Source organism: Trichomycterus rosablanca, chromosome 4 (genome assembly GCF_030014385.1).
Source record: "Trichomycterus rosablanca isolate fTriRos1 chromosome 4, fTriRos1.hap1, whole genome shotgun sequence".
NCBI lineage: Eukaryota > Metazoa > Chordata > Actinopteri > Siluriformes > Trichomycteridae > Trichomycterus > Trichomycterus rosablanca.
In genome coordinates this window covers 54,544,388-54,558,648 of record NC_085991.1, presented here as the reverse complement: position 1 = coordinate 54,558,648, position 14,261 = coordinate 54,544,388, and the positions used below count along the sequence as shown (strand labels likewise).

Here is a 14,261-nt window from a genome sequence, read left to right as displayed (position 1 = left end):
ACTTAAATATCTGCAGAAACGTGAGGGGTGTACTCACTTTTGTGATACACTGTATATGCGCTGCTGGAGTTTTTAAACACTTCACTGTCACTGCTGGACTGAGAATAGTCCACCAACCAATAATATCCAGCCAACAGCGCCCCGTGGGCAGCGTCCTGTGACCACTGATGAAGGTCTAGAAGATGACGACTCAAACAGCAGCAATAGATGAGCGATCGTCTCTGACTTTACATCTACAAGGTGGACCGACTAGGTGGGAGTGTCTAATAGAGTGGATGGTGAGTGGACACGGTGTTTAAAAACTCCAGCAGCGCTGCTGTGTCTGATCCACTCATACCAGCACAACACACACTAACACACCACCACCATGTCAGTGTCACTGCAGTGCTGAGAATCATCCACCACCTAAATAATACCTGCTCTGTGGGGGTCCTGTGGGGGTCCTGACCATTGACGAACAGCATGAAAGGGGGTAACAAAGCATGTAGAGAAACAGATGGACTACAGTCAGTAATTGTAGAACTACAAAGTGCTTCTATATGGTAAGTGGAGCTGATAAAATGGACAGTGAGTGTAGAAACAAGGAGGTGGTTTTAATGTTATGGCTGATCGGTGTGTGTATATACTGTATATATATATATATATATATATATACATATAGAAGTTCTTGCCTCATAATTTCCCCCAAGTCACCAGAAAATGGTTTGAGCAGATTGGTTGGTGGATATAAATCCCAGGTTCCTCCCAGCTTGAGCAGACTGGTGGATTCAAACACACTCTACCAGCGCTTGGCCCAAGGACAGTCCACAGTTTTGGAGTTGTTCCTCAAAACTTCCAGGATGTTCGCTCTACTTTCCAAACTGCCTGCTGCTGTCTGAGGTTTCTGGTTGAGGAACAATCGCCGGTTTGAGCAACTTGGGGTTGTGATGCCTGATGAGTAAAGGAATGAGAAAGAGGAAGTGAGGAAGTAACAGCATCATGATGAAATCAATTGACGTTCCAAGGGGTTTTCAGCAGGGTTAAAGGTCAGGGCTCTGTCTAGTTCCTCCACACCAGACTTCTCCAAACCAACTTCACTCTATTGAGCTTGCATTGACCACTGTACTGGAAAAGGAAATTACCCTCCCCAGACTGTTGCCACATATTTGGAGGCGTATGATATATTGCTCATCATTTATTTTAGACATCTGACACAAATGAGTGTGTCTGAAACGCCTGAACTCACACCCCCACTGACACACCCCCATACCATGACACACCCTGGTACTGACACACCCCATACACTTATTTAGATTTAACCTCATTACTAGCACTAAATCACCCTCGTCCCAACTTTTTTTGGAATGTGTTGCAGGCCTGAAATGCAGGAATGGACGTTTATTAATAAATGAAATAAAGTTGAGCAGATAAAAGATGAAATATCTCAGCTTCATCCTGTCTGACATCAAATAAAAGTCAATGTAAGAAACTCTGTGTTTATTATTATTATTATTTTTATTTTTTTTATGCTGTCCCAACTTTTTCTGATTTGGGGTTGTACAAACAGATTAATAATAATAATAAGTTATACTTATATAGCGCCTTTATCCATGCTCAAGGACGCTTAGGATTAGACGCGGATTAGATGTGCGTTGTGACTTTAAATGTCTGTGTATCTATATAGTGCAGTGTGGAAGTTCCTTCAGTCTATAACAGAAGCTGGAGAGAGAGGTAGGTGAAATACTGCAGTCATGTTACAAACTCACACTTTTAATTCTGTATAACAGTGAATATAAATAACTTTATAACTTGTATTTAATTACACCAGGGTACATTAACACTGTGTATTTGAGATGTTTAAAGCTTTTATTTTTTAATAACTAACTGTGGTTGGACACTTTGGTCACTTTTGTGGAGCTGAAGTTCATTGATCTGAGTAGATGCTGTTGTACTGTGTAATATGAAGTGGTCGCATATTTACATACATTTATATAAGATCATTATGTATGTTTATTTATGGATCTGTTATATTTGTATATGTGGTGGGTCTGGAAAGTATTCACACCCCTGAACACTTTTTTTACACTTTATTGTTTTGTAGATTTGAGTTTATTTGATATAATTACCATTTGTGGCTAAAAATCCACTAACAAAAAGGTGGGACACGAGTCAGGAACTCCCCGGACAAGCGCCAGTCCCTTCCAGGGCTTCTCATCCTTTTGTTTCCATAGCCAATCCTGTCTTGTCTGTAGAACCCGGCGTAAAAAGATAGATATAGATAGATATCCTTTATTTGTCATATATACATGTACAGATGTTCAGTACAATGAAACTCTTTCTTCGCATATCCCAGCTTGTTTGGTAGCCGGGGTCAGAGTGCAGGGTCAGCCATCGTACGACGCCCCTGGAGCAGACAGAGTTAAGGGCCTTGCTCAAGAACCCAACAGTGGCTGCATAGCAGAGCCTGGATTTAAACCGCCAAGCTTCCGATTGATTGCCCAAAGCTCTACCCACTAGGCTACTACTGTCACCGCCATGCCACCCGTACACCGGATATAATATTTGATAAATATTAATTATACTGATTCTAAAACTGTTGTTACAAAAATTAGTTAAACTTTGAAGCTCAAAACATCATGACACTGGGGTCCATTCCCAGAAAAAAAAAAAAAAAATGGACTGAGCGGCCCAGTATCACAACTTTAGAGAATGCAGGTTTGCCAACAAAGGAGCTGGCAAATGTATTTGTACTTGGTTTTGTTTATCTGTCTCTTAGCTCTTATCAGTTTTTCTGTCCCTGTCACTGAAACACCACCATAGCGTGATGCTACCACCACCATGTTTCACTGTAGAGATGGCATTAGCCAGGTGATGCAGAGCTTAATTATAATCCCCATACTTCGTGCTTGCTGATCAGACCAGAGTTCTTTACATGATGTTCACCAAACGTTAAGAGAGAGTCATGACTTTTACTGAACGCTGGCTTCTGTTTTGCTGTTCTACTATAAAGACCTGATTAAATGAGGCTACAGTAGCACTGTTGCCTCACAGCAAGAAGGTCCGGGTCCTTTCTGTGTGGAGTTTGCATGTTCTCCCCGTGTCCGTGTGGGTTTCCTCCAGGAGCTCCGGTTTCCTCCCACAGTCCAAAGACGTGCAAGTGAGGTGAATTGGAGACACTAAATTGTCCATGCTGGTGTTTGATATAAACTTGTGAACTGATAAACTTTGTGTAATGAGTAACTACCGTTCCTGTCATGAATGTAACCAAAGTGTAAAACATGACGTTAAAATCCTAATAAACAAACAACCAACCAAACAAACAAATGAGGCTACAGAGATGGTTGCTGATCCAGCTATTCCCATCCCTGGATTACCTTATAGATCCGGTTTTGTTCCTTTTTCAATCCTAACTACAATTTGGAATGGCAATGGGTCAGAACACCATTTTAAATGAGATTCAAATGTTCAAATGCATGTACACACCCGGCTGGCCGGGATTTGATATAGTTTACATTTGTTACAACAGGGTGGCTTTGTAGTAAGAGAGAGCAGCTGGTAGTTTGGCCTGCCTGCACTTTTGGACACTTTACTCTGATTTACTGTGTTTCTGACATTCTTCTTCTTTATGTGTGTATTATAGTTACTGTGTGGTGAACAGATCAGTCATGTTCTCCTGTTCTTCTGTCCTGCTGCAGCTTCTGCTTCTTCTGTCCTCCATTCACTCACTGTCCTCACAAAGTGGTAAAATAAACTTCTGTATTTAATCTGATATACACTGATCAGCCATAACATTAAAACCACCTCCTTGTTTCTACACTCAGCTCCACTTACTATATAGAAGCACTTTGTAGTTCTACAATTACTGACTGTAGTCCATCTGTTTCTCTACATACTTTGTTTAACCTGCTTTCACCCTGTTCTTCAATGGTCAGGACCCCCACAGGACCACCACAGAGCAGGTATTATTTAGGTGGTGGATGATTCTCAGCACTGCAGTGACGCTGACATGGTGGTGGTGTGTTAGTGTGTGTTGTGCTGCTATGAGTGGATCAGACACAGCAGCGCTGCTGGAGTTTTTAAACACCGTGTCCACTCACTGTCCATTCTATTAGACACTCCTACCTAGTCGGTCCACCTTGTAGATGTAAAGTCAGAGACGATCGCTCATCTATTGCTGCTGTTTGAGCCGGTCATCTTCTAGACCTTCATCAGTGGTCACATGATGCTGCCCACGGGGCGCTGTCGGCTGAATATTTTGGGTTGGTGGACGATTCTCAGTCCAGCGGTGATAGTGAGGTGTTTAAAATCTCCAGCAGCGCTGCTGTGTCGGATCCACTTATACCAGCACAACACACACTAACACAGAGAGCTGATAAAATGGACAGCGAGTGTAGAAACAATCAGAATCAGAATATTAAAATGTAATAATAAATATTTTACACAGGAGAAAATGAACCTGCTGAATGCTGTTTTGGTTACTTTAAGTATCCGGTCTCTGTAAGAATCATTACAGCGTATGAAGAATCAGGACCGGACTGTTTTAATCCTGGAATCATGTAAGTTTCTCTCTCTGTTTTCTCTTTATTAAATCTTCTGATGTAATAAAATGTTCCTCTTGTAGATCAGTGTTAGTACTTATTGTTTCCTCTGTTAGAGCTCATAAATATTTTATTTATTATTCATATTTGTCATTATACCAGTTTAATACTCTGATCTTCTCTTCTCTGCAGATTTACACTTAACAGTGGAAGTCACCTTTGTGTAGATCCTGGTGCTAAATGGGTGCAGAAAAGAATGAAAAGAATTGATCAGCGGCACCAGGAGGAAACTCCAACCCAAACTCATCCAGATATTACAAATACTGACCAGCACCAGGATGTAACTCCAACCCAAACTCATCCACGAGGTAAAAATACTGATCAGCGCTTCTCACCTAATTATTAAAACATTTAAGAGCGTCTGTACGAAGCACAACTCTGTATTAATACTCATGGATTTGTAATAGTGTCTGATAAGCTCTCGGTCAGGTGTCCACATACTTTAGTCCATGTGTGTATATTTTTAAAGTCTAACTCACTGTGCCAACCGACCCAACCAAAAAAAAACCAGTCGTTTTCTCTCAGTACTACTAAACATGACTGAATTATTAATGTAGCTGTTATTGAATTATAATAAAATAAAATGTTTGTAATTATTGGTTCGTGGTTTCTCTTGTACATCAGTGTTAGTACTTATTGTTTCATTTTATTATTATTAATATTTTTAGTCATTATAGCAGTTCAGATCTTCTCTTCTGTGCAGATTTACACTCGTGGACGTTGAACGTGTGTCTTCAGATCCCGACATGAGATCCAGTCCAAGTGCTTCAATCCTTATATGGATGATTTTCCTTTACTTTGTTTTATAATATGCACCTTTTTTTACAACTGTTTATGAGCTTTATTTATTTATAAGTTATTTTTGGTTGTATGAATTAGAGGAACATGGGCTGCATCTATCAAAATGCACCAGTACCATCGGCTACCATTACCAGATCTGTGCTATGATGGATCACCTGAACCTTTGACCTCTGCACTTTTATCAATCTGCTTTGTATTGCTTTAGTATATTTGATCAGATTTATATTTTTATCAGACTGTTAAATGAAACCATTAGCTCCAGTTCATGATTGATCTCATTACTGTATGTTGGTGAACATTTATAGATAGTGGTGTGTTTAATGATGTTAAAGATGTAGAAATTACCCTTCACCTGCTTGGTTATTTTCTTTATACATCAAAGTAAATAAAAAATATATTATGCTATGTACTAATATTGGATGAAAAGACCTGTTCGACTCTCAACGTTCGTCAAGGTGTTCAGTGTGATAACGGTCAGTACTTTGTTAAGTCAATTCAAGTCAAATTTATTTATATAGCGCTTTTTACAATAAACATTGCCTCAAAGCAACTTTACAGAATCCAGGACCAACAGACCAAAAACCCCTGTTGCGCAAGCCGAGGGCGACAGTGGCAGGAAAAACTCCCTTAAAATTACAGGAAGGAACCTTGAGAGGAACCAGACTCGGCAGTGACCCATCCTATTTGTCCAGACCACTGGAGTTCATCTACATTTAAGTTCCACGCTGAAAGAGAAAAGAACCTTCCACAAACTGTTGCCAGAACATTTTACATCGGTGAGCTATTTTAATAAACAGGAGAATTGTCCAAATTCGTTCATCCAGACTCCCTCCAAAGTCGTAGCCACAAAGGAAGGTTGACAACTCTATACTGATGCCCATGGTTTTGCAATGGATTGAATCCGGTATTGTGGATCTATATTTGACTTCAATGTTTTGGCTCTTTCACATCGCTGATGATAATTAATAATTAAAGATAAAAATCTATATCGCTGGGGTGTCCTGCCCAGCTAATGGATTACCCAATAAAATACATTCACTAACTTTTACTTATACTATTAGATTTGTGTGATTGTTAGGTAACAGGCAAAAAACTGTTGCTATACCAGTACAATTTACTGATCTGATGTGATTTTTACTTTTTTCGTTGGTCCAAGAATTAGGAATTAAAAATTTTCTATAAATTCTTTTAACCAACGCAGTTTTACCTGAGGATTAAAAGGCGTTTTATCGGTGGCGTTGAACGCACCCCAGTACGAACAGTTGCCAGGTTCGTGGTGAAAATTCGGCGAAAACACAGCGATTTTTTGGGCTACTTTAATAAAAAAATTAATTTTCTTGTGAATGTGAAGTGCTGTGGCTAATTTTGGCGGTATTGTTAGTCCAAGAATGATGAATTAAATATTTCCTATAAGGTCTTTTAACAAACGCAGTTTTACCTGAGGATTAACAGGTTAACACGATTTATCGGTGGCGTTGAATGCACCCCAGTATGCAGTGTTGCCAGGTTGGCGGTTATCTCGCCAGATTGTGCTTGTTTGTAAATCAAGTCCATAAAAATTTAGCGAAAATAAAGCGATTTTCGGGCCACTTTAAAGCTTTAATTACAAACAGTGCAAAATGGAAATGAATTTTCTTGTAATTGTGAAGTGATGTGGATGATAAATAGCTGATGACTGACAGGAAATATTCTCAAGGTTTCAGCTGAGGGAGAAGAACGTGTGAAGTCGTCACTAAAGAAAATAATTTACAATTATTTTTAAAAGTAATGTTGTAGTGTTTTCTTCAACGTCTGTGACTGCAGATTTTTGACTAGTTTCAGCTTCTGAATGGCGTGTATACACACTTTGGAATGGTTGTTTTTATTAGACCTGGCAACCCACGTTAGTCGCAGCCCAGCTAACAAAATTACGTTCTGAGAACGTTCCCCAAACGTTCCATTTTGGTTGTGGGAACGTTGCATTGTAATGTTCCCTTAACGTTATTTCGTCCAGTTTTCTTGATGTTCTCAGAAAGTTTTTTTAAAGTTATGAAAACGTTCATAGAACGTTACCTAAACCTCAGTTGCAACCATAATTCTACCGTCATTATCTTATATAGTCATTAAGTATTTACTGCCACCTTCTAACCGTTACAGTTATAAATCACCAAACACAATTCTAATATACTACAGTCCTGAACCCCCCAACCCCCTCAGACATTACCATTCATTCAAATAATATCTGAATCACTCTGATAACATTTGCTCTGATGGTCAAATTCAAACAATTCATGTGATAATACTGACATAAACGGAGGCAAAATCAATGCACACATATTTATTAAAAAAATGTTTTATCATCATCAATCAAATTCAATTGAATGAATGAAAAATGAAAAAAGAACAATCCCTCAATTTTTCTACCCATTATAAACTGAGGTAAAATCAGTTAGAATATATTGTATTTATTATATTATTATTAAGCAATTAATTTAAAATAATCAATGGAAAATGGAAAAAATATATAAAATTCTAATGTAAATGAATAAATAGAAAAAAAGGAAAAAATAAATAAAGTTAGGTAGTAATTCAGGGCGTCTCTGCATTCTCCACCTGCAAAGTAAACAAAGAGGTTTTTTTTAAGTATTTCTGCATATTTATCACTACATGTTGTTTTTTATAAAATGGATAGTTCCGGTCCTAAATTCTGATTGGCTGAGCCGCGTTCGAAGCCGTTGTAAAATCCCCGATAAACGCACACCTAGGACCACCTCACATCATTCCATATTAATACGCCACTGAATAGAAAAAGTTAATGTTATTTTCGCCCTCATGTTGCCTAGCAACACTGTTAATCGAACTATTTTGCGTCGCGGAAGAATGCTTTATTGTAAGTTTATACACAATAAATACATTTATGAATTAAACATTGTTGTATTTATTATATTTTATGTTGACCGCGTTTTATAAAAGCAATAAGCCACTGGAGACCGTGCATTACTGTTATGATTTTAGCACGGGGAAAGAAGTTTTAGGCGCTCCGCTTCGCGTCGTGCCAAAAACGTCATCCCCGTGCTAAAGTCACAGTAATGCACGGCCTCTCGTGGCTTATTGCTTTATTTTACACTGTAACCAAGTCATTCTGGGTAGCTTAAATACAAAGCTTCCTTAAAGTTATGTTGCAGTCTTTAATTTAAGTCGTCAATGTGTAAGAGGTTTCTGTGGCTCTTTTTTAATGGTTGAATTACTCGTATGTGTGATTTTACAGTGAAAATCATGAAATAGCATTATTATTATAGAGGTACATGGCGGTATTTAATATGCCATAAAATAATTAAACAGCCAGCTTGATTAAACAAAATTAAGAAGGTAAATCATACTAGTGTTGTGGATGTTTTATTATTTATTTAAATATTGTTTTTTTTTTAAAAATATTGTTTCTGTTTTTGTATTTTAAATAATCCAACTAAGCAATTAATTGTAGTATGTGGGTTACACTTGATAAAATACAACTTGTTTTGAAGCAATTTGGTGAATATTTTAAAAGCTATTGAAGTTATTAATATGCTGAATACTTTAAATGCTTTTAAATTTATGAATAAAAATCTGTTCTTATTATGTAATAAAGGGTAAAAGTGTCAGTATAAGAGTTGTAGTATGTAAAGGAGAATTGGAGAAATTTGATGAATATTTTAAAAGCTATTGAAGTTATTAATATGCTGAATACTTTACAACATTGATTGAGCCTGAGCAGGAGTTAAAGGGACAGAGTATTGTTATTTTTAAAGATAATTAGGGTGTTTGGGTGGTCAGTATATTGCAAGAGATATAGAAACTTCTGTGATCTCAGTATTAATTTCTATGGTGCACAAAATATTTATTGCTGAAAAACATGACTTACCTGCACTAATGCACGGCCTCAGACAGATGTTCTCTCTCTTTAACTTCTTTATTTTATGCTGCAGTACATCTATTTTGCAAAGTAGCTCAGGTGAACACACCCAACAAAATGTGATAACAGTCGGGGCTTTAAGCATACGAGTGGGCGAGTGGGCACAAAGGTGGATGAATGAATAGATATTGTCAGCACCAGAACTGAAAAAAGCACAATATATTCTTACACAAATATATTTTCAACACAATATATTTTAATAAAAAAGTCAACTAGCACTTACTTCAATTGATTTAAGATATGGGCGACAAAAACATTGAGGTTCTGTGAATCTGGTTGTGGAGCAGTGCACTTAATGTCAAACTTGTTGCCACTATTTGTGCCTTTTGTGCTGATGTGAATGAAGGCAAATACACTGAGACTCTCTCTACCTCAGCAGCCCTCCTTGACATGTGGCCATTTTCCTGGAATAAAAAAAAAACCTGTTTTTAATTTCATATTTTATTATATTTATATCTGTAAAAAAAAAAAAAAAAAAAAAAATATCATATCATATTTTAAATCTGTAGTTAACAGAATGCTACAATAACTAAACACGATGGCACAGATGCAGGGTTTTACCTGGGTTGTTGGTGGGCTTAGGTGGTTTAAAGCACACATATAACCTATTATTTGAAAGTAAATTTTGGAGCTCCAGTATTTTAAGTGTAACATGCAGGTTAACGTCCACATTTAATTCATGTGTACAGATATGTGTATAGATGTGACATCAAAGGTGAATTGTCTCATAAGAGATTTTAAAAGCATTTACAAACTTCTCTGTGCTCATTTCTAAGTAATATTATCTGTAAACCTAAAACCATTAAAAGTCATAAGTTTATTATAGTGCAGTTCAGCACAATAACAGCACTATAAACTAACTGCACCAGTCTTAACCAGCATTACTAAGTATTTAAAATGCACAGTGAATAGGCTAATGTTAACGTTTAGCTAACGTCCCAAGTTACTCATTTGAAAACATTCGACTTGACCATTTATTTTTAATAACATTTCAGAGATAATATAGTTTTTCATGTTTATTATTATTATTATAAACTGTTTAAGTTTAGCAGGGCTTGATGAATGTCTTGTTTTCATTTCTCACTTGTAAGTTGACGACAGTTTAGCCGTCGGTGAGATCTCGTCAGATTCTTGTGTCCTTCAATAAGCTCTGACTCAATAACACATGTGGCAGGAATTTCATCTTTACAGAAGTACACAAGCACGTACTTTGGCAGAATCATGTTTCAGAATAAAAGAACTGAAAACACGACATTTATATTTCGCTTAAAGTTCTGTGTAGTTTAATATATATTATTAAATAAAATACTATATAAAGCAAAACTGTTCAATAGGAAGAATTCAGTCTTACAGTGGTGCATCTTATCACCTCTTTAAATCAATGTAAATCTGTTATATATATACAATTTTTCCTAATATGCGTCTAAAGAATATCACACACACTCCTTTAAAATTTGGTTTTAAAAAAACGTTAAAAGAACGTTCATGTAACGTTACACATTGAACATAATATTTATCAAGGTTTATAGAACGTTCTATTAACGTTATTGTGCGAACGTTTGCTCATAACATTAGGAGAACTTTCACGTAACGTCAGTGAAAGTTGTGGGAACGTTCCCTGTTAGCTGGGAGGTTACTCTGGCATTTTTTAAAATTAAATAAAGAATTAGAAGTTAGACATTAATTATGATATTAATTAGAAAGTAAATGACTTGTTTTATTTTTCCACAGAGCGTCAGCGAAAGGAAAACGACGTATAATCAAACACAGAAGAGTAAAATGTGTTTAAATTACAGTAACTTCTGCTGATAGCTCATATAATCACAAAAGTCTTGATTATTTATGTAACAGGTGAGTACGGGTTACACAATTCATCAGTCTGAGCTCAATATCAAACACCATCACTGCCGATTCTGTATCTCCAACTGACCTGACTTCTCTGTCTTCGTGCTGTGGGAATTGAACCCAGGACCTTTTTGTGCAGTGAGGCGATTGTGCTACCCACCGAGCCACCGTGCCACCGTGCCACCGTGCCACCCAAAATGTCATGAATTGATGCAGGTCAAAACTTGAATTTTGTGATTTAAAATGCTAAATCTAAGTAAATGTTGACCAAGCAAGGTGGTACCCGCCCCCCTTATATGCTCATATATGCTCAAAATGCCCCATTCGCCAATATACTGATGTAAAAATGATAAATAAATAAAGATTTTCCACTCTCTATCTTTGCGTAACTTTAGGATCTGTCAGTGGTCCACTGATTGGTGGTGTTGATATTTTAGGTATGTTTTAGATTGACAGGACCCAAAAATGTGTCCCCCTCAATGTTCAGTTCATGGCATCAGCCTTGAATATTTATATTTATATTTATTACTGGGATTAAAAACACACACACATTATTCTCTCATATTAAAAATGCTTTATATTAGAACACGTTTTACTTTCATAGTTTAGAAGAATTTAAGCCCTGGGCCGAGATTGCTTCTTTTTCAGCAGTTCCAGGGATCTCTTCACCCACTGCACCTTCAGGTCGGCGCACACACGGAGGTTCTTCTGTGTAGTGAAACTGTAAAGGAGAGACGATACTTCTCAGCGCACATATAACCACGAAACATTAGTGATGAAACCGGCGGATGAACACTTACATCACACTCAGGAACGGACAGTCGGCCCGGGTTTCCTCGTACGCTGTGAGTTTCCTCAGTGGGATCGGATTGTTGTGGAACTCAAAGCAGCATTCACTCGCTCCTTTAGCATCTGTGAAGAAATGATATATATAAATATATACACCGAGCAGGCATAACATTATAACCACTGACAGGTGAAGTGAATAGCACTGATCATCTCTTCATCACGGCACCTGTTTGGTTTTATCCTCAATGTTGATGTTAGAAGCTGGAGAAATGATCAGGTGTGAGGATTTAAGGGCCAAATTATGACGGCTAGATGACTGGGTCAGAGAATTTCCAGAACTGCAGCTCTTGTGGAGTGTGTCCCGGTCTGCAGTGGTCAGTATCTAGCAAAAGTGTGCGACCAAGGCTCACTGATGCCCATGTGGTCCGATCCAACAGACGAGCTACTGTAGCTCAACCTGCTGAAGAAGTTCATGCTGGTTCTGATAGAACGGTGTCAGAATACACAGAGCAGCACAGTTGCTGGGCTGTTTTGGCAGCAAAAGGGGGACCAATATGATGAATATTAGGAAGGTGGTCATAATGTTATGCCTGAACTGGTCAGGATCACAGTGGGTAAGGCAATGCAGTAACACACCCCATACAGAATACAGGACGCCAATCCATTGCGTACATAGACCACCCACCTCCATCAGACTTAGCCATGTATGTATGTTTATTTAATTTAGTATCTACAATTGATTTGGTATCTACAGTTAACCTCACTTGCATGTCTTTGGACTGTGGGAGGAAATCCACACGGACACGAGGAGAACATGCAAACTCCACACAGAAAGGACCCAGGACCTTCTTGCTGTGAGGTGACAGTGCTACCTGAGCCACCGTGCCACCCAAGTATGTATGTAGTCATACGACTGGCCAATCGCACTGCTGGGGATTCGAACCTTGGATCCAAGTGGTAGCGGGCTAGCGTAATGTCCCGCCGTGCCACCCAAGCGTCCGTAAAATTATTCACCTAGTACGTAGACAAGACCTAGACGCCAACCTAGACTTATATCAATCGAAGTCTTGACTGTAATTATGTAAATTATATAATATTATATACAGATTAGTACGTGTGAGCTACATTCTCAGTAATAAAGTCCATTAAATCTTACTGTTTGCTGTTGTGAAGGACTCAAGGCAGCCGAGAACCAGCAGAACCAAGACGAGAGATCCAGAACACGAGAACATCGCTGCTTCTGATGATGAAGATGGTGATGTTGAAGATGATGATGTTGAAGATGATGTTGATGTATCGTTTTGAGGCAGGTATCGGCTCATGCTCAGTTTTATAAGCTGAAATAAGAAGGGGGTGTGTATGGTTTGGGTAGGGGGGCAGTTTATATGTGATGTAAAGTTCCACAAAAAACACCTTTCACAGGAAACCTGCTGTGGTTAGAAGTTCAAGACACTGAGCAGCGTTTAACCCAACACAATACACCAATCAGCCATAACATTAAAACCACCTCCCTGTTTCTACACTTACTGCCCATTTTATCAGCTCCACTTACACTATAGAAGCACTTTGTAGTTCTACAATTACTGACTGTAGTCCATCTGTTTCTCTACATGCTGGACCACAGGACCCCCACAGGACCCCCACAGAGCAGGTATTATTTAGGTGGTGGATGATTCTCAGCACTGCAGTGACACTGACATGGTGGTGGTGTGTTAGTGTGTGTTGTGCTGGTATGAGTGGATCAGACACAGCAGCGCTGCTGGAGTTTTTAAACACCTCACTGTCACTGCTGGACTGAGAATAGTACACCAACCAAAAACATCCAGACAACAGCGCCCCGTGGGCAGCGTCCTGTGACCACTGATGAAGGTCTAGAAGATGAGCGACTCAAACAGCAGCAATAGATGAGCGATCGTCTCTGACTTTACATCTACAAGGTGGACCGACTAGGTGGGAGTGTCTAATAGAGTGGACAGTGAGTGGACACGGTGTTTAAAAACTCCAGCAGCGCTGCTGTGTCTGATCCACTCATACCAGCACAACACACACTAACACACCACCACCATGTCAGTGTCACTGCAGTGCTGAGAATCATCCACCACCTAAATAATACCTGCTCTGTGGTGGTCCTGTGGGGGTCCTGACCATTGAAGAACAGCATGAAAGGGGGTAACAAAGCATGCAGAGAAACAGATGGACTACAGTCAGTAATTGTAGAACTACAAAGTGCTTCTATATGGTAAGTGGAGCTGATAAAATGGACAGTGAGTGTAGAAACAAGGAGGTGGTTGATCGGTGTATAAGGTTTTTCTCCTTCT

General features: G+C 38.6%; 1 protein-coding gene and 1 long non-coding RNA gene across 2 annotated transcripts in view; one reads left to right on the top strand and one right to left on the bottom strand.

Annotated features, from left to right (window-relative positions):
* The first annotated feature begins 301 nt into the window (after nt 1-301).
* LOC134312539 (uncharacterized) lies at nt 302-4,466 on the top strand. The gene is made up of 4 exons (XR_010011564.1): nt 302-1,460; nt 1,664-1,710; nt 3,675-3,720; nt 4,424-4,466. It is a non-coding gene; the product is annotated as an uncharacterized LOC134312539 (long non-coding RNA).
* A 7,252-nt stretch (nt 4,467-11,718) lies between these two features.
* Nucleotides 11,719-14,261, bottom strand: part of LOC134311793 (C-C motif chemokine 26-like) — a 2,677-nt gene continuing 134 nt past the window's right edge. Inside the window, exons 2-4 of the mRNA XM_062993465.1 lie at nt 13,100-13,280; nt 11,955-12,066; nt 11,719-11,875 (exon numbers count right to left, since the gene is read on the bottom strand). Of these exons, the coding sequence (XP_062849535.1) occupies nt 11,770-11,875; nt 11,955-12,066; nt 13,100-13,265 (384 nt within the window). The 5' untranslated portion in view covers nt 13,266-13,280 and the 3' untranslated portion in view covers nt 11,719-11,769. The remainder of the gene's footprint in view (nt 11,876-11,954; nt 12,067-13,099; nt 13,281-14,261) is intronic.